This window comes from Chenopodium album, chromosome 21 (assembly GCF_948465745.1).
Source record: "Chenopodium album chromosome 21, dcCheAlbu1.1, whole genome shotgun sequence".
NCBI classification, from domain to species: Eukaryota; Viridiplantae; Streptophyta; class Magnoliopsida; order Caryophyllales; family Amaranthaceae; genus Chenopodium; species Chenopodium album.
Window position 1 is genome coordinate 6,357,772 of NC_137854.1, and position 24,925 is coordinate 6,382,696.

Genomic DNA, 24,925 nt, shown 5'->3' on the forward strand with positions numbered 1-24,925 from the left:
TTTGTAGTAGTCTGTAATCAGGAATAATTACTATCTATCTTGATAAATGAAGTGTCCAAGTATATAAAAATAAGAAAAAGATTCATATATTGATGTTCAACCATGTCCTGAAGTCCCTAAGTAATAGTCTTAATTAGTAGTAGTATTTTCCCTCCCTTTTATGATCATTGGGTCCCATTGATCAATTTTTCTCAAATTCCCACCAATTCAGTTTGACAGCAAATATTGTGTCCTAGGAGTCATACATTGAAACATCGATGATGCACGTCTCCAATTCAGACAAATAAGAGGATATAAAATGTCTAGCTTTCGGCTAAATAGATGTTTATATTGCGCAAGCTCAAAGATTTTTATTTTCTTAGTCCTTAAACATCAATAGAGAATTCTAGATATTCCTGTTTGCTACTTTCTAGTCACTGGAAAGGCCTCCATTTGACTCTTGCTAAGTGGAATGGGCATGCCTGTATATTTTAACCAAGTATAATAAACTTTATCTGCTGTAGGGTCCCCTGTCCCTCACTCCTTCCAAACCACTAAACTATATAGCATCTCGTATTAGCCGATATAATTGGTAGGTGATCGAGATTATTACCATTGATCAAGACGTGACCCACAGGATTAAGTCAGGGTGGCTTAAATGGAGAGCGGCCACGGGAGTGTTATGCGACCGCAGCATTCCCTTAAAGTTGAAGGGAAAATTCTACAGGACTGCCATAAGACCAGTGTTGCTCTATGGTACAGAATGTTGGGCTTCTAAGAAAGAGCATATTAAAAAGATGGAGGTTACGGAAATGCGCATGTTAAGGTGGATGTGTGGAAACACTTTAAGAGATAGAATCAGAAATGAGGTTATTCGCAAGAAAGTAGGTGTGGCGGGCATTGTAGATAAATTAAGGGAAAATCGTCTGCGTTGGTTTGGACATGTAAGACGGAGACCCGAGGGTGCACCGGTGCGAAGAGTGGAAGAGTGGGACCATGGAGGGATTAAACGAGGAAGAGGGAGACCAAAGATGACTTGGTTGGAAGGAGTGAGGAAGGATATGAAGTGCATGGATTTACGTGAGGATGAAGTTTTGGATCGTAAGGGATGGAGGAGAAAGATTTATGTTGATGACTACACGGAATAATCAAATTTGGTTCATGTTAGCCGACCCCACTTTTGGGATTAAGGCTTTGATTGATTGATTGATTGATTGATTGAAAAGACAACGGGCAGCTATCAACTGAAAGCACAACTAGATACACCCTTCAAAGGTGCATGTGAGCTTGACTCCTAAAATGCTACCTTATCTAGGCAAATTAAAGTCATGAGATAATGTTAAAAGAGGGAAAGTTGGGTCATTGATTCTTCAATTATTTAGCTTTTATGGGTATCCTATTCTCTTCCATATCTTAGTACACTTGCATAATAATTTGGGTCTGACCCCCTGCTTTACATTCTCATTTCCTGGCTTTGCCTTTTTTTCTCTGCCTTTGCCCATATCACTTATCCCTCGTCTCCACAAAGTATTCATCAGTACACACTTAATACAGATAGGATTTCGTTTAAAGTTACAGGAAAAATGAACGATTGGGCTTCACCGCTCATAGCTTCAGCCCTGTTTGCGTTCCTCCAACCAGGTCTGATCCTTCAAATACCCGGAAAGCAACAACCAGTTAGCTTCATGAGCATGAAGACCAGTGCAGCATCCATTCTTTTCCATGCTGTTATATATGGTTTGCTCGTTATGTTATTCCTTGTTTTTCTTGATATCCATCTCTATGTCTAAGAGGCTGCAAGATTTTTTTTCTGGAGGGAAGCTGCTTAGCTTTCAGTAATAATACATCTGAAGGAGGGGAGGCAAATTCTATTTTTCTTAATTTTGTTGAATTTAGATTCCGTTCTCTGTTTCAGCTCTGCTTCAGCATAAATAAGAGAACAAATTGATGCTGTACTATTATGCAAGATTCTTTAGGAATTTGAGACTTTTTTCTTGTAGCAAAATGTTTTCTTTGCAAATTATCAAGTTTATTCTGCATCAAGGTGTGTACCTGTCTCTGATTTTATCAGGGACGAGGGATTCCACTCATTTCATGGTGTAGTTACTGTAGTACAATTTCAACTATCAATTATTTTAATTCATATATTTATCAACTTTGGAGTAATGAATTTATGTCTTTTTTTTTTATTTTATTTTATTTATTTATTTAATTTTTTTTTTTTTTTTTTAGCAACTGCCCTAGTTTTTGGTAAGATAAAGAGGCCTGCTGCCCATGAATCTTGGCCTATTGCCTCGAATATGCAGGCTTGGCCAGTTATTTTGAGGTACTCTAATTAAAAACTTGGCCAGTAAACTAGTACTCCGTTATAATGGTATGTAAAGTATGAACCGTAGAACATAGAATTTTCAAGGTTTTTTTGGGGGCTTTTAACAAAAAGGTCACATTTGACTTATTTGACCAAATGTTGGTAGCATTCCATTTTCATTTTCTTAAAAAATCGTATACAGACATACACGCAATCAAACTAGTGTAAATGAAGTTTTTCCTTGAAACTTAACAACTTGAATTATATTCATATTTGAAATTGAATAACTTCTTCTGAATTTGTAATATACTCAAATCAACCATCAACATGAACAACATATGTACTTAATCATTGTTGTAAGACCAACAATAACAGTTATTATTCTTAAATTAAGAGAAGATAACTAACTGGATGTTCTAAGAGCCTGCATATTGATTTATAGCTGGCTAGAAATGGATGAAGCGTGGGACTACAAATACAATGAAGAGACTGATGAGGAAGTAGAGAAATCCATGAAAGAAAATAGACTTCCCGCTTGTTTTAACGTTGCAGAATTCGACCCACTTTGCTTCTCCGGGTATTTGAGCCACCGCGCCAGGAGACAACAGCAAGAACAGAAGTGTTGCTATTATTATAGCTAAGAACATATGACTCAAATATATCTCCATACTAGTATTGCACCTTTCTATTGACTTATCTATTTTGGGTGGGTTATCTCTCCTTTAGTCCTTTAAGAACGTGATGGATTTATTATTAGAGGGAGTATAACTTAAACGTGATGTTAAGCATATATATATGAAGCATCATAATAAATGACTTGAGCTAAGATATGGTCATTACTATTGGATAATTATGGTCATTATCTTATTATAGTAAATGACTTGAGCTAAGATATGGAAAAGCATGCAAGTAATAAAATCTCAATGATATGTTTTCAATAGAAAGAATCTTCTATGTATATTTTGGTTATTCCTAGTTAAAAAAATATATAATTTTCTGCCAAAATACATTTCTTTATACTTTTATAGGAAAGATTCAATATATTTTGTTGTAATCAAATCGAGAGTTGTTATAATCAAATCATTCTCGGTTTTTCTTCTTTAAAATAATATTTCAAGTAAGATATTATATGCACACATATTCTTATATATGGATAGCCGACAGTCACACTATTAGTTGATGGTGTGACCACTTCACATATAATTATATAAACAATTAATAAAACAATTGGGTTACGATGATGATCTAATGAAGTTACTTTTACGGATGAAAAGTCATTGCAATTAAAAAAAACGGGGCTACTTTAATCTAATTTGAATTATAACAGCGTGACTAGCTGACTAATAACACTAGCTATATCGGTAAGGAGAGCAACCTACTGCCAAAGCCCTAGGCTATATGAATAACGGTGAAGGATAATCCGCCCTTGATCTACAACAGGCATGAATCCATTGTATTCTATGTCATGGCAGATTCGTGTCAAAATAACCCCTTCAATCGATCCCTGTAAGCTTGCTCGAGTTACATACTTACATATTCGGTATGTACCTTTAAGTTTGCCTCACACAGAAAAATGGCTAGACATTTACTGTCATATATATGGAGTAACTGATACACTACTTTTGTTCCAATGAATTTTCTTTCTCCGTTGTTACTAATAACAATACATTAATGGGACAATCTTGGAAAAACGGAAAGGAGAGAGTACCTTACTACAATGGACTGCTAAATTTTTAGGTTGCATTTTCCCTGCTTCATTGAAACCCCCAAAATATGCACACATAGGAATTGAAGAATTTCCTCTGTAAATCAAGAATTGTATTGAGTGATAAATTATGAAACTTTTACATCAAATCAACAACTACAAATCTTGCTGATGAATGGAAAAAACAAACAAACACAAATCTAGTCCATCGATTAGTTGGGTGGAGACTGGAGAGAGCTGGGAATCATACAATATTGTATGATCAAGAAATTACAAAAATTTATAGGAGACTTTTAAAAACAGAGAAAAAATTCCGGTACCAAGGAAATTTTTTAACCTTGTACAACTAATCAGGATCATAAATTATGTTCCATCATCAAATATTTTTTTACAAGAAACTCACATAAATTATGATTAGTGGCACACAGAGATTACAAGGCAATCCTTGTTAGCCAATGTAGACATGAACACCAGCAGCCAACAATAAGATGCTGATCAAAGTGAAAAAGATGAGCGAATGAACCAGTATGGAAGGACCGCTCGTGTTGAAGCTACTAAACTCAACCACCCTGCTGCGACCGGGAATCTGTACAAGAAGCCCTGGTGTTAGTAATATGAACAACACCACCGCCACGAAAACAGGCCCCCAATCACCCATTCTGCTTCTCTTTAGTTTGATGATCTTATCCTTCACTTTCTTTTTAATGAAGCAGTGTATAATGTGGTATGGTGGTATTATGAAGTCATATTTGCATTTGTTTGGTTTTATAAAAGGTGAAGGACTGTGACAAAATGAAAGGAGTGCTCATGAAGAAAAGTGTCTGCTGCAAAAGAAAATTAAAGTTCAGATGACGACAGAATCAAGCTATTGCGATCGATCACGTATAGTATATATTTAGTCTACAAGCTCCTAAATTATACAGTACAATCTAAGCTCGATTATGCGCCTTTTAACTGTTTCTTACCTTGATAAGTCCTGTAAGTTCTTTAATAGCAAGTTGGCCAAAATGGTAAAGACAGACAAGAATGCTATTACTCCCTCCATCTTTAAATGTTGTTCCTACTCTAACAGTGAATCGGTGATTGTCTCATAAATAAAGTCAAAATGAGAACATCTATAGACAGAGGACGTATTATGTTAAGGTGCCCTTGAATTGAGGAGAGAGGTTGAAAATAGGGAAATTTTATAATGAAGCCAAGAGATAGATTGAAATCATTAAGAAACAAAATATTGCATTAATTGCATAGACATATTCTTGATAAATACTTCGTATTTGAGTTGGATTATACTGTAAAAATTAAAAACTTTTAATAAAAATACTGATATAAAAGCCTTAATCTAATGAGCAAGGAAAATAGTTATTAAAAAAATTTTAAAAAATAAATAATTAAATAAACAAAACAAAAACATAAACAAAAGCAAAAAAAAAAAACAAAAAAAAAAAAAACAAGAAAATAACCAAAAAAAAACTCCTACAAAATGTGGAATATGAACATTGAGTCATTGAGCAGTAAAATTTTGCATTACAAGTGGGCCTTCACGTGATGAGTATTGGCCAATAGTGTGTTGCCTCCAGATTCATTAACCCACCATATAAATATACTTGTCTTAATCAAGAATTTCCTCAATTTTATATGGGTCAACATAAGTTGGTGATCACATGAGGCCAACAGTGACATGAAATTAAGTAGAACTTAAATGTACTTTCATGTAATTAAGTAACCTAATAAACATGTGAGTGTCATTGGAACAAAAGGCAAACAAAGCTCAAACTCAATCACTTGACAAAGAAATCAGCAAGAAATGGCAATCAGTCATACTCAAAGGGACTAAATGCATTAAAGGATATGAAAGCGTGTCCAAAAACGTCACAGAAACACCCCAAATCTGATTAAAACAAATTCGACAGGTAATCTGTAATGTCACATTTCAATTTATGTTTGCCGACTAACCATTACTCTCAAGCAACAGCATACAAGATAACAAGAGCAACTTTGATCTGGTAGCTGATTACTACAAAACTGCTTTCATGTTATTTTAAAAAGTAAAATTTGTCAGAAATAACCTTTTAAAGTGTCCACTTTACTAAAAACAACCTTTTAAATTTTTTTTTGCAACTTCAGACCACATTATAAATTTTTTTTATCAAAGACAACCAAATGCTACTTTCCGGCGTTTGACTCTATTTTTCCCGATGTTGACCATTAGTGTGCAACGCACATGACCTCGTACATTGCTTAATACACCAATTTTCCCTCCAATTCACTCGTACAAAAAGAGGGATGAAAGAGAAGCAGGGGTTTTAATAGGAGTTAATTGGAGGGGAAAAGGGGTGTATTAAGCAATATAGGAGGCCACGTGACTCGCACACTCGTGGTCAACATCGGGAAAAAGAGAGTCAACGCCGAAAAGTAACATTTGGTTGTCTTTGATAAAAAAAATTTATAATGTGGTCTGAAATTGCAAAAAAAAATTTAAAAGGTTGTTTTAAATAAAATGAACACTTTAAAAGGTTGTTTCTGACAAATTTTCCTTTTAAAAATCTGAAATCAAGCATAGTTAAGCCGGAATATGTCACTCTGCACATAGAAGCTTCCCTGAGGAGTAGGCATCAAATGGAACATCTGCACTCACCAAGAGAAGAGATTAGATAAGGGCAGGATTAGGATGGAGCAGAACAGACTAAGCAATATGTCATGAAAATTAAGATCCAGTGGCTGCCAAATCACAATTTCTCCTTTATTGGTGTATTATGTATTACTTTTTAACTTTTATGACTAGATACTTTTCTTTTCCATCATCCAATTTAAAACATGTTGCAAGCTAGGCCTACATATTGCCAATTGCCATATCAGTAAAGACCTATTAAATGGTACATTCAACAAACTACGGCTTGCTTGATACATCAATCGGTATAGAAGTATTATAATTCTCGTATATCTTACACTAAGTTCAATTCAAAGTTTCAAACTACGCAACATTCCACCAAATAGCACCATCAAGTACCCTAATTATTGCGCAAACAAGCATAAATTAGTAGTTAGATTCAAGCATAACTTCAGATTTGTGAGTCTTAAATCCTTAATATGTCAAATAATACTCCTAGCAAAGGCAAGAATCTTAGCATGATAACCCACCACACTGTTAATTATGTCAATTTTGCTCTATAATTATTGATTTACTCGGTTATGAGAAGCTGAAATTAATAGGTGTGAATAACTGATGCTGACCGCTAGTAAGGTAGTTGTACACTAATACCACAAGAATGTTAGAGAATTTGCTAATTACGTGCTGCGGGTTGATAAACTTATAAGCAAAAAGTTATACAAAAGAAACAAAACCCAATGGCTACCAAAAGTCAAATCATAGTGGTTACTATTGATATATACTTTGATATTCATGACAAGAAATTTGAATTCTTTTTCCTTAATAAAGTTCAAGAAAGCTACAATCTTGACCAAAATATTGGTAATGAACTAACAACTATCTTAAATAAAATCATATAGGGAGTACAGTTACATAGTACGTGTATGACTTTACTCAACAAATTAACACTTTGTTTTGATTGAAAGAAATAAAGAGAAAGAAGGGGAAGGGAAATGAAGAAATAGACCATCTTTTATTTGTATAACAATTGAGGAAGGAAGGAGATTGAAGGGGAGAGAAATGAAGGAATAAAATTGTAAGAAATTGATCACTCCAACAATAGAGAGATTTGGAAGGAAAACTCATCATTCTTCCCCTCCCTCCCCTTGTTTTCCTTCCCCTTTCTCTATCCAAACACATTGTTAAGTTTGCTTGCGAACTGTACAAGAATCCCCAACATATACAAGTACACAATATAGAGTACTATAGACAAATACTTTGTATAAATCTTGCAAGGTCTCTCTGACGAGAATTCGAGAAACACCAAAGGAGGCGATTTAGAGTATTATAAGGAACGAACTTTTTCTCTGATAATACACTAATAAGGGAAAAACAATTCTATAGCTAAAACTTGGGAATTTATTGATTTAGGAAAGGAATATGACAAGGTGCCAAGAGATGTTCTTTGGTAGCAATGTTGAAAGGTACGTGGACCTGGTGAAGCACATGTATCGGGATTTGTTCACAAATGTATGGAGGGTTGACAAAAGATTTCCCTATTACAATTGGGTTGCTTCAAGGGTCTGCATTAAGTCTTTTTCTTTTCGCAACGGTTCTAGATGAAGTAACTAGACCAATTTAAGATAAGGCTCCGTTTTGTATGTTGTTTGCGAATGATATTGTTTAGGTGGATGAAACTAAGGACAGGGTTAATGATATTGTTCATGTTAGCCGACCCCATTGTTATGGGATTAAGATTTTGATTGATTGATTGATAGATAGATAAACAGTATTGATTCTGTACATAATTGCATGACTGTAATGCCTGAACTATCTTTTATACCAATCAACCAATTGGAAACCCAAAAAAACAATGCGATTGCGGGGTTCATTGGTACAAAAATGCAGATATGTAAAAGACAGAATGTATTGCAACACAGACTAGGTAAAATTCAATTCAACCTAAAGTAATCCTACCTGATAACATCAAATTTCATCACCTCAACATACAAGCATCACTTCTGAATAATATTTTCACCATTTCACGTATTGATTCCTAAATATAAGGAACACTTTTCCTAGCATATGCAACATGACAATCCATCACTATAATTACTGATATGCTTGGTTAAGCAAAGCGGAAAGGGATAGGCATGTACGTATGTAAATGATGCTGAATTGCTGATCTGGCGGCCAGAGCCAGGTAAATTTTGCTACCTATGCTTAGAAAAATCATAGCTCTCCAACTTTTACTCAATTTCTAATCAAAGATATAGAATCTTAAATTATCTTTGAATGGTCTCTATATCTTGCCATTTTCAACATGATACTCCTCATTCCACCTACACTAATCACTTTCATTTTCTCTAATAGCCATCTTTCTCCAAGTATGCATAACTCACATACCCAAAAATGAATGACATAATAATTGGACAATTTCCATTAAAAGCAAAAATAGGCATAATATTAAAGTCTCGTTCGATTCCATTCCATTGAAAAACAATCCATAAAAGCCATACCCTTTCCTCCTCTCATTCAATCCCATTCCATTGAGATACCAAACAACCCATAAAAGCAATGATTATCCTTACCCTTTCATTCTCTCATTTGATTCCATTCCACTTCCTTTTCTTCAACCACACCAAATGCACCCTGTCTCCATGAGTATAAAGAGCATGAATCTTCCATTTATTTTCAATTAAAATGGGTGCATTGCTGAAAATCTTTGAAGATTAACTCCTATTTCTACAGTAACATCAATATCATGAAAATAACCCAAATAAAAATAGCAAAAAAAAATAAGCTCATTTGATGATACAAGTTAATGTCAACTAGCATATATATAAGGTATATACCCCGGCATTGATACCTAACAAAGTAAACTATTAAGGGACCCTAGAATCGAACCAAGTCCGGTTTAAATCCCGTCTACATCACTGCCCTTTGGCTCGATATCAACTCTAAAAAACAATTAACAACTATCAACACAAATCATCCAAATTCTAAAAACCCATCAATAAAATCAAGGGAAAAGACATTGAAGAAATAACAAACCAAAATTTACCTGACTAAATTTAAGATGGTGCTGTTCACCAGCAAGCTGAAGATTACCACTAACAAAAACAAGAAGAGTACCATTTGAGCTAGAAGGCTGACAATCAGTAGTAGTGATAGAATGTTTACACTGCTCAAAGGGTAAACTTGTAAGTTTACCAACAATATTTTGAGCACCTTGAAATTTTTGTCCTTCAAAAGTTAACATTGAATTTTCTTGGTATAAACTGCTTAAAGCTGCACGATTTGTGTCAAATGTTGTGTAGTAGTGTTCTACAAATGCTCTTGCTACTTGGTCACCTTGCTCCATTTTCTCTCTCTAGATTTTGCGACGGAGTTTGTGGTGGTTTTTGCGGCGGCGTTGATGGGGTTTGTAAGTTATGAGGAGAATGTTGTGAAAGAAATGAAAAAAGTGAAGGGTTTTAGAGGTTAGATGAAGGGGAAAACGGTGACGTTTTGATGGGATTGAGATTGTGAAGATGAAAAAATAAAATGGAAAACGTCGACAGCAGGGTTCGAACCTGCGCGGGCGAAGCCCAACAGATTTCAAGTCTGTCTCCTTAACCACTCGGACATATCGACTGTTGTGCGGAATATCTTAGCTTGTTTTTATTTATTCTTAATTTTTTTTTTAACATAACTAGGAGAAATATATTAATTAAAAGGCTTTAGCCTTAATATTTACAAAGAGAGTCCCATAATTACAATGATAAACATAGCTGTAGCAAAAAAAGCCTAACCACAACACCTTAGATAAAACCGAAAATAAGCTCCCCCAAGGAGCAACCTGTACACCAAAATAATCCCCAAAAGCAGAGCTATCATACCATAACAACCAAGTAACTATCCCAAAATATACATCCATCCATAGAGAAGAGAAAGATACGAAACCAAACACTAGGTAGGAGCAGCAGCATTCACCCTGCTTTTGTTAGCTTCATATAGATCCATGACACACTCCGGAACCAAGTAGTGAGTTCTATATCCCACTGTCATCTCCCTTCCCATAACAGCAAGTCTGTGGGCTAATTCATTTGCTTCCCTTGGGATGTGAGTGACAACCGCAACTTCAAACTTGGACAGAACCGTGGCAACATCACAGATTGCAGCAGCAAGCTCATGGTGAGGATTAGGACCTGCTGACATTAACATGTCCCTAAGAACCTTAGCATCCGTTTCCACAATCACCTTCTTAACTCTCAGATCTTCAGCAATGGAAAGGCCATCATTCAAGGCATACAATTCAGCAAGCAGAGGAGAAACAGCATCATACTTGCATGAGAAACCAACATACCACGAGCCATCTGATCTCCTTCTTAATTGTATAAACACTTCCTCGTGCTTGTTCATTTCCTTCTTTAATCAACTAAACCTTATTAAGGAGTTGCAACTTTGGAATATTTTATGTCTCACAAATAATACCCCAAAGTTGCAACTAAAAATTAACGGAATTACGATTGTTGAGACGGAGGTGGAGGTTGGGTTTGCCGGTTCTCATACAACGCTCTTTTAGGAGTATTATGTATGATGCTTGAGTTAAATTTTAAAGTAATGTTCATGAATGATTCATTTCTTATTAGCGTGTGTTTTATGAAATATCAAGCTTATAATGAGGTCATATTATATCGAACTAATATAATGTTGGGCTTTACCCAAATGTCAATCTAGCCTATGCTCACCATTACCACGGGTACTATATGACTTTGAAGTAACAAATACGAGTAGAGTAGTAGACGAAATGAACGTGTAACACGACTCCCATGTCTCCATGCCATTTTCATAACCTTTAGCGAGACAAGCTAGACTACAAGAGTATATGCCACTTGCTTTTAGAATCTAGTTTCGTGGAGCCCTTTCTTATCTTTATTTCTCTTAAAGAGTTACGTCAGGGTAGATCTACCATCTACGTACCATAGAATATATGGATGGATATTTTGACTTACTGGGCCTTTTTTTTTTTTTTTGAAAGATACTTATTGAGTTAATAATGGTGCTCTTTTATATTGGAAACGTGATTTGGAGTAAATATACCAAGTATGTGGCATTACGCCATTACAGTGATATCGATATAGACAGGCAGCGTGGTCCGTATGAGATATTTAGCGACAATATAGATTTATTTTTATTTTTTTTGTTCTTTAATACAAACCTTTGACGATCAATATCTTTAATTATGTACAAATTAAAAATTTAATACTTCGTATTCGTTAATATATTTAAACCACATATTTAGACAAATCTAAGTATATCTCACATGATTTCCCCTCAAAAAAAAGTATATCTCACATGATTAGTTTGATTGTATGTATTTTGGGAATTTGTGGTTAAAGTTTATAAATTTTCAACCAGGAAAATAGAAATAAGCAATATATTACTCGGTATAAGACAATGACTTTTTTTTTTTGAAGGAATCGTACGAAGGGGTATATCCGTATATGATAAGATATAAAGGCATAATTGTAATTGTTGATATTATTAACAGTCATACTGTATAAGTTTACATATTTTAAATTTTAGTTCAATAGCCTTTAAAACTTTTGACTATATAATATACTTGTATACAGTAAATATTAGTAAAATTTTAGCCAAAGTTACTTTAATCATAGTCAAAGATAAAACATTACGATTATAAGAAGTGAATCAACATAAAAAAAAAAATAGATTACAAGTAAAAATGTTACAATTCTTATACTTCTTTACGTAATTCAAAAATCATTTGAATAATTTAATTATTGGTAGAATATAATGAAAATAATTTAATTATTAGTAGAATATAATGAAAATAACTTATAATTTAATTATTGGTAGAATATAATGAAAAATCATTTAAATAATTTAATTATTTGTAGAAGTATATCATAACTAGCAACATATAACAATTTCAAACCTTCATATGGAGGCCGCGGGGATAATTAAAGTGGAGGAGAGTTGGCTCTTTAATGACCCATGTGGTTTTGAGAGAGAACAACCCAAATGGCACAAAAGTGTATGGAATTTGATGAAAAAATAGACTTTTGGATAGTGATTTAAGTAACCCATTTACATGTCTCAAAAAAAAAAAAAAGTACGGAGTAACCCATTTACATAGAGGTTGAAAGGGTAACGATCTAGGCACACTAAAAATTGATTTTAACACATTTATTGTAAGAGTGTATGCTTATACGCTCTCATTCACATAGAAATGTAACAATATCAATTTAGGGTGTGCCTGTATCGATTTTCATGTTGAGGTGGTGATTTACTAAAGCAGTAATATCGCTCCTTATCTTAGATTTGATAAGAGGTCGAGTTAAAATTAATTGCCATAGTGTTATTGTACAATATTTTTTAAAATGAATTCTTAATTCATTGTTTTGATAGACACATTTTTATTAACAATAATACTTTATTAAACTAATTTAACAATTATGATGAAACAAATATATACGAAGTATTAAACTACTATAATGACACAAAGCCCAACAATTTTAAATTCCCTTATTTTCAAAGGGTCTTGTATGATCGCTTACAGTCTCACACTGCTTATGCTCAGAACTACCTTTGATTAGAGCTTACCAATGTGCCGTATTGACCCACTTAATTAAATAGTTCGGAAGCTTTGAACATTACTTCTCTTATTTTCATGTCGAATTCGTGTCGTATTGTTATGCAGCATAAAATAAAGTTGGCCATATACAGTAAAAGATTTAACATCAATTATTTTGAATTATTGGTTATTTTCGTGCTCAAAATCTCAACATTCGCTAACGTGTCATGTCGTGTTTACTCGTTTAATTAAACAGATTATAAACCCTTAGCAGTAACTAACCCACATTTCTTTTATGTTTGGCTAGTGATGTGTTAGCTCTATCTTTGACGTCAATGAAAATTATACGAGTAGTTAACATCAATATAAAATATAAATTACATACTTAGACCATAATACTATATTACTTGATTATTATGTTAATTAAAACTGAGAACGATTTGGAATGTACTTGTATTTGGTATCTTCATTTAATCCGGACAGCACAATGCCGTCCTTGATCCCTTCCTTCCATCCTCAAGAAAAAAAAAGGCCGTCTGTGTGATCTGGTTGGTTTATATTTGCATACAAAAGTATTAAAACTGGACCTACTTTGCTGCTGATTTCTGCTTTTATTAGATTAAAAAATCCAAGTTGAACACAATCACTCATACTACAATACTTATTTTATAAACAGCTAGCATATGAGTCGCAGACCACTATTCTAAATTTCTAATGTGTGATATTTCTATCCTATCTTCTCTACCCCTCGTGTTCTTTCTTACATTTCCAACCTTAATCTTCCTAAATTAGAATTAATCAAACAAAACCCATTAAAGATAAACAATTAAAATCGGACAAATTTCTTCTTTTTTGCAGATTTTGAATTGCAAAAAGAAGAAACACCCACAAAAAGAAAGAGGGTAAAAATGAGTGAATTTAATGAGAGATTTAAAGCATTTATCAGCAATAGATGGCTAGTATTTGTAGCAGCAATATGGATACAATCATGTGCAGGAATTGGGTATATGTTTGGGAGTATTTCACCAGTAATCAAGAGTAATTTGAACTACAATCAAAGGCAAGTAGCAAGATTGGGTATTGCCAAAGATTTGGGAGATAGTGTTGGGTTTTTGACTGGTTATATTTGTGAAGTTTTGCCTTTGTGGGCTGCTCTTCTTGTTGGTGCTATTCAAAATTTGGTTGGTTATGGCTGGGTTTGGCTCATCATCACTGGTAAAGCCACCCCTTTACCTTTGTGGGCTGTGAGTTTTCTCTCTCTTCCTTTTCTTTTTACTCTTTTCAATGATAATCATTTTCTGGGTATTTGAAAGTTGATGTCTTTTTTTGGAACTATGATCATACAAGTATTTGACTTTGTGAGTTGGTGCTATTCAAAATAGTGAATGATTTGAGTTGCTTAAGTAGTTATTTTTGGAAGTAATTAGTGATTTTGGGTTGATGAATATGGTGTTTGATTACTGGATTAGTGACTTTGTGAGTTGTTGTGATTGATTTAACATTTAAGTATGTTTAGTGTAGTGTTTTGGTGATTGATCTTGTATATTTGAGTACTTTAATGCCTTCTTTGTTGTGATGTAAGATTAGTCATATACTCATATTCAGCAAGCAACAATCTGGTGTGGATCTAAAAATTATAATTGTTTATTAGACATGTTGAACAACTCCCTCAAAGGTATTATTGGTGAAATTATATAAAATTAGTGTAGAGGAAATAGTTGTTATGAATACTTGTAGTAGAGACTAAAAGGAAATTAATACTACGTTTAAAAGGGTTTGTTTTTCGATACTTTTCAGTAACTAAGCTAGGTTCTTAGATGCTATGAATGATGACTTAGGGCAAAAATGCAAAGTGGTTTGGTATTAGAACTTTAAATTACTAGAAATATTGATTGTTGTATCCTATTCCATGTTGCAGGGGAAATGCTTGTTTCTTGTTCTCCTTGAGTTTTCATGTGGCACTGAATTCCTGTTTGGGTGGCTTTTCCATGGCATAGATACTCGTCTTAATGGATATTTTGCTGTAGGCCTATAGCTGAACTGCTGAACTACTCTGTCACTTCACATCACAAACATATGAAAACACCTGCTGTATAATGAAATTGGATAATGCTTAGCCTGATTGTATTTGATCTTTGAGCTTTTGTCTTCTTTTAATATACAGTAGAGTTTAAAACTAGTGATATCCTATTGTCAATCTACTAGTAATTTAAATTATTACCTTTGCGGCATTTATGGATCTCTATAAGCAACGCATCACCACCGCCTTGCCACTGATACCAACTGTTTACCTAAGGTGTGCTCTATAACTTGCTCTGTTGTCATGCTCTACTGCTCTTTCAGGGATATAGTATAGTTTTACTTCCTGCAGGATTAATTTGTTGAGGCATGAAATTCATTCAAAATATGTTTAGATGCTTAAAATATCAGTGGTTCCAGAAGTATCTTGGATTTCTTATTTTATACTCTAATGTGTGGCTTATGTTAGATGCTTAAGATCATAATTCAAAGTAGTTTTGAGAATTTATGATAATGTATTGTAATGACCTATTGAACGGCTGAATTACTTTGGTAAAGATCAAATTGTATTTACTGGATACTTTGTTCTGCAGATGTGCCTTCTTATATTTCTCGGAACAAATGGGGAAACGTACTTCAATACAGCTTCTCTTGTCTCTTGTGTACAAAACTTTCCAAAAAACCGAGGTCCAATTGTGGGTATTCTGAAAGGCTTTGCTGGGCTGAGTGGAGCAATATTGACCCAAATCTATGCCCTAATTCACAGTCCTGACCAAGCATCACTTGTCTTTATGATTGCAGTTGGACCAACTATGGTAGTTATTTCCCTTATGTTCATAATAAGGCCTGTCAAAGGTCACAGACAAATCCGGCCTTCTGATGCAAGAAGTTTCTCATTTGTCTATAGTGCTTGCCTTGTGCTCGCTGCTTATCTGATGGGGGTGATGCTTGTTCAAGATCTGATTGATGTCAGTCATACTATCGTTATCATATTCACCTCGATCTTATTCTTAATCCTGTTGTACCCTATGTCCATTCCAGTGTTAATGACTTTTACCGAAGAACCAAGACAGTCGATTGAGGAAGCTCTTCTTCTGGAGCCTGAGAAAAAGGAATCTGGAAAAGCAGCTGAATCTGACACTGAAGTTGTTTTTAGTGAGCTTGAAGATGAGAAACCAAAGGAAGTAGACATGCTTCCAAGGTCGGAGAGGAAAAAAAGAATTGCTCAGCTGCAAGCCAGGGTTGCTCAAGCAGCAGCAGAGGGAGCAATCAGGGTTAAGAGAAGAAGAGGTCCTCATAGGGGAGAAGACTTTACATTAACACAAGCTCTCGTTAAGGCAGACTTCTGGCTCCTCTGGTTTCCATTTGTGCTTGCTTCTGGTTCTGGTTTGACTGTAATTGACAATCTTGGTCAGATGAGCCAATCTTTAGGCTATGATAATACTCATATATTTGTATCCATGATTAGCATTTGGAACTTCCTTGGCCGTGTTGGAGGGGGTTATTTGTCCGAGATTGTTGTCAGGTACGACTCTGGTTCACATTTTCTTACTCAATTTCTGCTGACTGTGATATGAATTATGAAGTTATGCTACACCATAACTAGAACTTAGGTATTTTACTAGGCGTTTAACTGTGTCATTTTATAAAAATTGCTTTTTATAAACCATAACGAACTGTGAAGTGTCCATACTCATGTTGGAGAGTGAAGTATCCAAAACAAACACTTGAGGTGAAATAAATAGTCTCAGTAACTTGGACATGAATTTTTTATTTTTATTGTACCACATTTATAAGCCTAGTATTAATGCTTGTGATCAGGGATTATGCTTATCCGAGGCCAGTGGCAATGGCTGTGGCTCAAGTCATACTGGCAGTGGGCCACTTCTTCATTGCAATGGGATGGCCAGGGGCAATGTATGTCGGAACCTTGTTGATTGGGCTTGGCTATGGAGCACACTGGTCTGTTGGTCCTGCTACTGCCTCTGAGCTCTTTGGCTTGAAGAGTTTTGGAGCATTGTATAATTTCCTTACCTTGGCTAACCCAGGTGGTTCATTAGTGTTCTCTGGTCTTATAGCTAGCAGTATATATGACCGAGAAGCAGAGAAACAAGAACAGCAACGCCATCCTCATGTTGGTTCTTTCTTCAATGGTACGCTTACTTCGGAAGCATCAAAGTGTGAAGGTGCTATATGCTTCTTCCTTACTTCCATGATCATGTCTGGATTATGCATTATTGCAATTATCATGACCATGACCCTCGTATATCGGACTAAACCTGTTTACGCTAGCCTCTATGGAAAACCACGTACCTGATCTGGGGAGACGGGGCTATTTATTATTGTTTTCATTCTGTGATTTAGTTTTTGCTAGATTTTTCATAATGTGGGAAACAATATTCTTTCTATCTCAAGCCTGTACACAGACGACAGTACGCCCTGACCTTCTCTTGCTTGATACTGAAGCAATTGTATACCTTATTGTTTGGAGGTCAATAATTACCTTGAGATTGAATGTAAACCGGTATTTTGTCTCTAGATGTTGTACCATAGTATTTGTCCTCCAAACTGTGATATACTCTGGGAGGTTTCTTTTGAATAAGATCATTCTTTCTCCATATGTGGTATTATGATCTTTCTTGTTTATTCGCTCTCCATTCTGTTTTAATTTTCGTTTAAAACCATTTTATTTTGTCTAATGAAACATTTTCCACTCCCTGAACTACATTGTTTGCATATACTCTCAATTACTCCGTATGATTGTAGTGTCAATTTAAATTCGATAAATCAACTAATCGTAACTTTGAGCATCAGAATAGAAAACAATGGGCAGAATTAAAAAAATGTCTTTCTTTATTACTATTATTATTATAACTATCTTGTATTGTCTTTGATCCTTTTTGTTCTTCCTGATTTGACTTATTTTATATACTGTACGTAGTATTTCACAAAAATATTCTAAATGCGAAAAGCAAATAGGATCCGAGGGAGTCCATATAAATTTCATGCTTAGTCATGTTACCAGCTACAAGAGATGCGGAACCTTAAAATATATTCATCTACAATTGCATTCTAAATGACAAATGTTAACTTAAGCATAATTTTAAGCCTAATCATATATTCTGTAGAAGTTTAGTACTTTACTGTAATTGCTTGTTTTTTTTTTTTCCTTTGAAAGGGGAATCAGGACAGACTGAATTTTGTCCATTAAATTAAACTATATGTGATTATGTGGTTATTAAAATATTTTGGTCCTTAAATAAACTGACTGAAATGGATTAACTTCAGCAACATTAGTTCCAAAAACAAACCGCAAAATAAGGATCAAGCCAAGCACTCGCCGCCTCGGATCTAGCATCTGCCTTCTTTGTCTACTAGCTCCTGTTACGTGTTTTGCTCTAGGCTCTGATAATCTAGAGCAAGAAAATATTATACCCTTCCCTGCATCCTGCTTACTGTTTCACTTCATTACGGAAGCTGTCAATCTAAGAAATAGTAGTGCAGAGTAAGGAAAACTAGACCGAATCAACTCCATTGTAAAAGCTGAATGATTTTTGACACTTATTTCTAATTCAGTTAAATCTATGCATTCCAGTTAATATTATGTGCTGCACATTTAAGGATAATTCTGTGATTAAACTGTATAGGATTGTTTTGGGTACTAAACATTGTAATATGATAATACTAACAATGTAGCAGAATTTTCTGATGTTTCTGGCTACCCGTGACTGATGTTCACTTGCTGATTAAGGGTTAATCTCCACATTGATATATGTTTTAATCAAGGATAAAAGTCCTGCATCAGCCAGATTTCTGAGGCAACTAACACCAGTTTGCTTCATGCATTTGAATAGGTATCTGAATGCTAATAAGTAATAACATCACTTATGTGCCCATTACATTTGCAGGCATTGAAATCATTGAACAGAACATGTAAATAAGTGAACTCTAAAGCTGAATGTTAAATGAGATGACAAGTCCTAGAATGATTCTTCGTCATTATCTAGCCTCACCCATCAAACATAGTGCAGTTCCTTTGGCTTTCTCCTTGTTATTTACTGGTCTTAACGCCAACCCTCCCGAGCTTCCTCATTGCTTGTATGAATGCTGAGCTGAATTCATCCATGTTGTCTGCAAATCCCTCATCTATCAGGCGTATTTTTGAATTGGTGAAGAGAACCTCATCAGAAGTCAACAAGCCTTTTCCTTAGATCAGGCTCCTGTAGACCTGTAATACGAACTATCAAATGTTCTTGGGCTAATAGGATCCATACGAGTTATCAGCACAAGAGACCTCTCCAGGACAAATTGATTCCACAGCTTGCTTTGCCTAAAATAACTGCATCAAATTCATCACCAGCTAGCAAGAAGATTCCGGAGCATCCTTCTCTACATCGACATTTGGTGAGAAAATCATAGTTGATGGATCACTCCCTACAGAAAGAAGGTACAAATTTGTTAAAGTTGCATAGAATGTAAAGGTTATCTATGAAACTGTTTTATATTTCAAAACTAGAAGTCCAAGGTTATAAGCATATATGTAGCCAATAGGAGCTAAATTACCCTGTAGAAATCTTTTTTTTAGTTTCCTAGCTTCTGCGTTGATTAAAATCCCATGGTTACTAAGAGGAAAATGATTTTCCATTTCTCCGTTATATTCGTCACTTCTTCCTGCCTACTGACAATAACCTTGTTGCTTTTTAGGTAATTATAAAAGGTTAAAAGCATATATGTAGCCAATAGGAGCTAAATTACATTGGCCATTCACCATTCCAATTACTAAGTAATTGGGTTAGGATATAGTAAGATACCAGTAACTTGGTCCTATGCATAATCAGCTTCTACCTAATTGTGTCACATTTTGTTTAATGGGTTTCATCATCCTAGAGTTGTTTAATACAAATTGGTCATTCCACCATATTCAGAGAAAATTGTAGGTGCATCCAATCATTAAATTGTTTAAGTGGCTACTAGAACATGGTAAGTGTTCTTGCTGTCAGGCCATTATCAGACAGATTAATTTTGTATTGAGGCCCCTGTTTTTATTTTGCAGTTTTTGCCTCAGAGATGATTCATGTTTATAGATCAAGTTTTCATGTGTACATAGAGGTCATTAGCTTGTTTAAGTGCCGAATTCTCATACTTTTTGCTTCCGAGTTGCAACACTTAGCAAATAAACTGTACTATAAGAATCCTATAGCGCAGGCTTCAGAAAAAGGCAAATATGTATGGTATTGCCTCATGTTGTTCTAATGTTCTTGATTCTATAACTTAAAAACATTAAAAAGCAACTCAAGACAATCATGTCATTGAATCCATCAGTGCCGCACAATCTAGTTTAGCTTATTAGGTATATTCATGGACAAACAAGTGAGGTTTTTGACTTACCAAGAGTACAACCTAGGCACACTTCAATAAGCATACATCAATGAAATTAATGTTAAAGTATATTCGATATATGTAGACATTAACATGTTGATATGGGACAGATAACTTCTTACTGAACATATCAATAGGACTTAAAGTGGCCGCAGCATGGATTGTGGCTAATGAGACTTCAATATGCTCAAATGAAATTCATATATGTGGAATGCAGAGGATAGGTAAGTAGATCAAATTACTTAACTTTTTAAGTAATTGAGTATATGGTTATGGTTTTTTCTCGCATTATTTGCATATTTTGTTTGTGTTATGCTAAAATTATGACTTTTTAGACCCCATTAAACTTGCTCGATAAGGACTAATAAACAAGGTGTGTGTTACTTTCATTATCTCTAATAATGCACCAATTTGGACCACTTAAATGTGCTAGTGTTTTATAGTTAAGCTATCAACATACAAGGTACTTATAGTGCTTCATGTGCTAAGGTCGATACGACTCGACAGTTGACATGAATAATCAATGCATCTTCTTTGATTTTTAAGCTAAAAGATACAGTAGCTTTTACGGATTTTAGCTATGGGTTTGAATGTTCCACCTATTATTTGCAAGTTGCATTTATTCCAGGAATGTCTCTAAATAATTACAACCAACTTAATTTCTCCTGTAATTGTGTTTCACTATTATGTTAAGACAATATATGCAGAATAAGGCGTACACAATCGTCGTCATTTACTTGTTCTTACAGTTCATGAAGTGTACGTATTTTCCGAAAATAGGATAGCAAGCAACCTAGTTACGTGCCTACTATTGCATCTTAATAAACAAAATTTAATCATGCAAATATACTGGTTGATTAACTTATAATGATGTACTTCACCCAAAAAAAAAAAAAACTTAAAATGATGTAAGAAATAATGAATAAATATTGCAGTACAATTTTTTATTGTGTAAGGGATAAATGTTCTTGAATTAGGATTTATGTGTTAAATGCTGCACAGTTCCTTCTGATTTCACCTAGATTACCAGTTTTTACACCAACTCGACCGAGCTTTCTCATCGCAGTAACGAAAGCTGCATTAAAGTTGCCAGGATTATTGGCAAAATCAATAACTGTTGGTCTAGAAGCCAGGTTAGTAAAGAGCTCCTGATCTGAAGTAAGCAACCCCCTTCCTACAATTAAGTTCTTATAATACGAATTGTCGAATGTATTCGAGCTCAAAGGGTCCAAAAAGGCGACAACATTTGGGTTTACACCTGGTGGGCATTGTTGCCGCAACTGTAGGGCATATAAGGGGTCCATGGTAGGATCAATAGGGCTGAATTGGGAGTAATTGTAGATACGTTTTGAAAACTTCGAGCAGTGGGCTGCACCTATGGTGTGAGCTCCTGACAGCGCGACTAGATCAGTTTGGTCCAGGCCATTCTTGGCAAACATGTTAAGTAGCTCGTTAAACTTGTGGTCTGGTTCCGGTAGATGGTTTGTGACATCTGATTTTTTTGATCTTAACCCATCTCGACGTCCAAGTTCTACATTGAATGAAGGGCCTCCTACCTGAAAACATTTGAAATTGATTATCAATCAGGGGAAAAAAAATAGTATTAACATTATGTCACGTAGTTACCCATCTGAAAATAACATGATTCAACAGATTGAAGGGGTGTAATTGATCGATGGGTCATATGTTATATATAAAGACGGTATTGTAATATGTTACTTTACGCGTTTTAGAGCTCTCAATATAATGTGGGTGATTCATTAGGTAACATGGGACTTACCAGAACTACAGCCTCTCTGGCGGCAAGAGCCAGAATATCAGCACAAGAGACTACACCGGGACAAACAGCTTCAACTGCTTGCTTGGCCTTCATAACTGTGTCAAATCCGTCTCCTGCTAGCGAGAGATCATCATCTGAATCCTTCTCTGCATCACCATTTGGCGAGTAAATCATGACTGAAGCATCACACCCCTGTAAAAATAAAAGGATGATCAGGTAAACACTCAGACTCAAGAGTAGATAAATTTAGTAGTAGTAATTTTGAATGTTTTCTTATTTGTCTACTAGCCTTGGAATACTGTATTTTTCTGTTGAGTGTTTTGGTGCATGTATGCTGGCTTAAAATAAGAACTAACTTGAGGAATCCTTATAAATTATAACCAATATTAACCATATGTCCTAGCTATTTGCTAGTTGAAGTTTTGACCAATTTTGAAGTTTTAATTTTTTTTTTCAAGGGTGTTTTAGTAATTTTGGTTAAAATTTATGTACTACCTCTATTTCATATTATTCATTTATTTGCAACGATTAGACATTTTTCTTCTTTATTTTATGTCAAATTTTTGCAAATAATTGTATTATTTGAAAACTAAAAACACACCACCTTGTTGATTTGAATGATCATACATATGTCATAATTGCATGGAAGAGCATTACCTGAACAAGGCAGTCATGGAAAAACAGACGTAGTGTTGCTGGTGCTGTTACGAAAGTTTGATCATGTTTCTTCTTAACAGCCTTTTGCACTATAAGTTCGAGACGAGGGCAAGAGGAACTGTAAAAATTTTCCGATAATTGAGCTTCTCCTCCCTCAATAACCATCATAATGATCATTAGAATTGAGCAAAGTATTCTCCAATAATCTTCCATTTTCTTCCTTGCTTTCTTCCTTGAGAACAATTCTTAAAGGTTGCTAATACTCTAATAGTAATACTAGCTTATAATTCAGCTTGATGAAGAGAAGAAATAAGAATTTTGTACATACACTATGGCCTAAGTTCCTAAGTATCCAACTTATTATATAAAGCCTTTCGTTGTAGTAGTGAATTAGTGATGTTGTCTTATTGCCTAAACTGTTGTGATTAATCAATAAAATTAAGCCACGAGTTAGTTCTATCTTACGTGGCTCTCATTAGAAAGGTCAAATTGGACAACTTCATATATACAGCCTGGATTTTTGGCTTCATTAATTTTACTTATTGTTTCATTGCCCCAATTTTAGGGTTATCATTTTATTATATTGGTGTCCTAAATTCTGAAGATTTTTCCAAGTTAATGATAGACGTTTATCCGATAAGTACTCACTATATGCATGGTTGACTAGCTTGACTCATACACCTCTCAAACTTGAGGGGCGCGTGATGCATTTTTTTAAAATGTAAGGGTACCCGATTTTCATTTTAAACTACGTGTAAGGGTATTTTATGAAAATGTCCTAATAACAAATTAAATGTAGTATGTAAGTATTTTCATGATTTACGATACTATTTAGAGCTAATTTTATTAAGGTGGGTAAGTTGCTTGGTGCAATTTGGTTTATAAAATCATTTAATTATCATCGCCAGCATTTCCACTTATTATTTGTAAAGCCTAAATTTATCAATAGTGTATGTACTTTTATGGTGTTAATCAATCTTGAATAATTTAATTAGGGTCGGTGTTGTTTGTATGTTATAATAAGAGTGACGTATAGGTTTTGAGCTAGTGTTGGCTTGCACCAACAAGGTTGACATTGACACTACAACAAATCCCAACATTGTTCTTCAACACTTTATTGGTATATCTTTTTATTTACGCTGCTTCTTTAGAATTATGAACTCGTTTTTTAATTTGGTTGTCATTAACTTTTTCCACAAGAGTTCTTCTATTATAGAGTAGCTAGCTTATACATTTTAGATTACTGAAAATAGTCGTGAAATGTGTAAATACACATTATAATTACTTATTTTAGATAGCAAAAGATAATAAATTAATAATTGATTCATAAATGGGTTGAGGCCCTTGAGAGTGTGGACCCACATACTACCAAAATTTAGAGAATTTTCCAAGGGAGGAAAGTTCTAATAGTGTGGAAAACACAATATAGAGTAAAGATGATAAATTTATATAGTACTATGACTTCAATAATAGGATGTTGCCAAAAGGGAAAGCCCAAAATATAAGACCGCGATACAGATATTGTGTGAATATGAATAGGTGAAAATACAAGCTAATTAGTAATTACCTTGATAAACAAAATATAACATATGTTTATCAAATGGCAAAAATAATAAGAAATTAGCAACTTTTTATTAAATTCGAAACCCACAGTCGTTCAAATTATTACAAAAATTTCATGCTAACTACACATTTTGTTGACTTATTTACAGATTTGCCTCTTGATACAACATGATAAATTGGGCAGCCTCTATAAACTTTGATGGGTTATATAAATACTTCAGGAATATTGAAGGAGGCCCATTTCATAGCACATACCAAAGTACCCAACTTCTCAGGCCTAGCCCAATATCAAACAACACCTCAGCAAAGCCCAAACATCCCTGAATTTTGGCCTTTAATTTTAGTTGCCAGTTTTTCGCCTCAGAGAT

The 24,925-nt window shown here is 34.5% G+C and overlaps 3 protein-coding genes and 1 non-coding gene across 5 annotated transcripts; 1 reads left to right on the forward strand and 3 right to left on the reverse strand.

Moving 5' to 3' along the window:
* Window positions 1-6,534: 6,534 nt before the first annotated feature.
* On the reverse strand, window positions 6,535-10,003 carry LOC145600962 (nuclear transport factor 2B-like). Its single transcript, XM_081656842.1, has 2 exons — window positions 9,644-10,003; window positions 6,535-6,617 (listed from the first exon to the last, which is right to left on the reverse strand). The coding sequence occupies exons 1-2, from the start codon at window positions 9,941-9,943 to the stop codon at window positions 6,543-6,545; spliced, it is 375 nt and encodes a 124-aa protein (XP_081512968.1). The 5' UTR covers window positions 9,944-10,003; the 3' UTR covers window positions 6,535-6,542.
* A 130-nt stretch (window positions 10,004-10,133) lies between these two features.
* TRNAS-UGA (transfer RNA serine (anticodon UGA)) lies at window positions 10,134-10,215 on the reverse strand. The gene has a single exon. It is a non-coding gene; the product is annotated as a tRNA-Ser (tRNA).
* A 3,552-nt stretch (window positions 10,216-13,767) lies between these two features.
* On the forward strand, window positions 13,768-17,796 carry LOC145600961 (protein NUCLEAR FUSION DEFECTIVE 4-like). 2 transcript variants are annotated; one of them, XM_081656841.1, is made up of 4 exons: window positions 14,268-14,403; window positions 15,078-15,455; window positions 15,772-16,703; window positions 17,000-17,796. In XM_081656841.1, the coding sequence occupies exons 3-4, from the start codon at window positions 15,772-15,774 to the stop codon at window positions 17,493-17,495; spliced, it is 1,428 nt and encodes a 475-aa protein (XP_081512967.1). In that variant the 5' UTR covers window positions 14,268-14,403; window positions 15,078-15,455; the 3' UTR covers window positions 17,496-17,796. The 2 variants fall into 2 exon arrangements, with proteins under 2 accessions (XP_081512966.1, XP_081512967.1); XM_081656840.1 differs by lacking the exon at window positions 15,078-15,455 and having other exon boundaries at window positions 13,768-14,403.
* Window positions 17,797-21,388: 3,592 nt separating this feature from the next.
* LOC145601558 (peroxidase 55-like) lies at window positions 21,389-23,318 on the reverse strand. The gene is made up of 3 exons (XM_081657596.1): window positions 22,995-23,318; window positions 22,338-22,529; window positions 21,389-22,113 (listed from the first exon to the last, which is right to left on the reverse strand). The coding sequence occupies exons 1-3, from the start codon at window positions 23,205-23,207 to the stop codon at window positions 21,538-21,540; spliced, it is 981 nt and encodes a 326-aa protein (XP_081513722.1). The 5' UTR covers window positions 23,208-23,318; the 3' UTR covers window positions 21,389-21,537.
* Between the last annotated feature and the right edge of the window lie 1,607 nt (window positions 23,319-24,925).

Bases quoted from the DNA above. Each gene is read 5' to 3' on its own strand.
- LOC145601558 (XM_081657596.1), bottom strand. From the start codon at position 23,207: ATGGAAGATTATTGGAGAATACTTTGCTCAATTCTAATGATCATTATG. The intron at 22,530-22,994 runs GTAATGCTCTTC...TTATTTTTACAG, and splicing joins TCCATGACTGCCTTGTTCAG to GGGTGTGATGCTTCAGTCAT. The intron at 22,114-22,337 runs GTAAGTCCCATG...AAATGTTTTCAG, and splicing joins CCAGAGAGGCTGTAGTTCTG to GTAGGAGGCCCTTCATTCAA.
- LOC145600961 (XM_081656840.1), top strand. From the start codon at position 14,068: ATGAGTGAATTTAATGAGAGATTTAAAGCATTTATCAGCAATAGATGG. The intron at 14,404-15,771 runs GTGAGTTTTCTC...TTTGTTCTGCAG, and splicing joins CCCCTTTACCTTTGTGGGCT to ATGTGCCTTCTTATATTTCT. The intron at 16,704-16,999 runs GTACGACTCTGG...GCTTGTGATCAG, and splicing joins TTGTCCGAGATTGTTGTCAG to GGATTATGCTTATCCGAGGC.
- LOC145600962 (XM_081656842.1), bottom strand. From the start codon at position 9,943: ATGGAGCAAGGTGACCAAGTAGCAAGAGCATTTGTAGAACACTACTAC. The intron at 6,618-9,643 runs GTAAATTTTGGT...TGGTGAGTGCAG, and splicing joins ACCATCTTAAATTTAGTCAG to ATGTTCCATTTGATGCCTAC.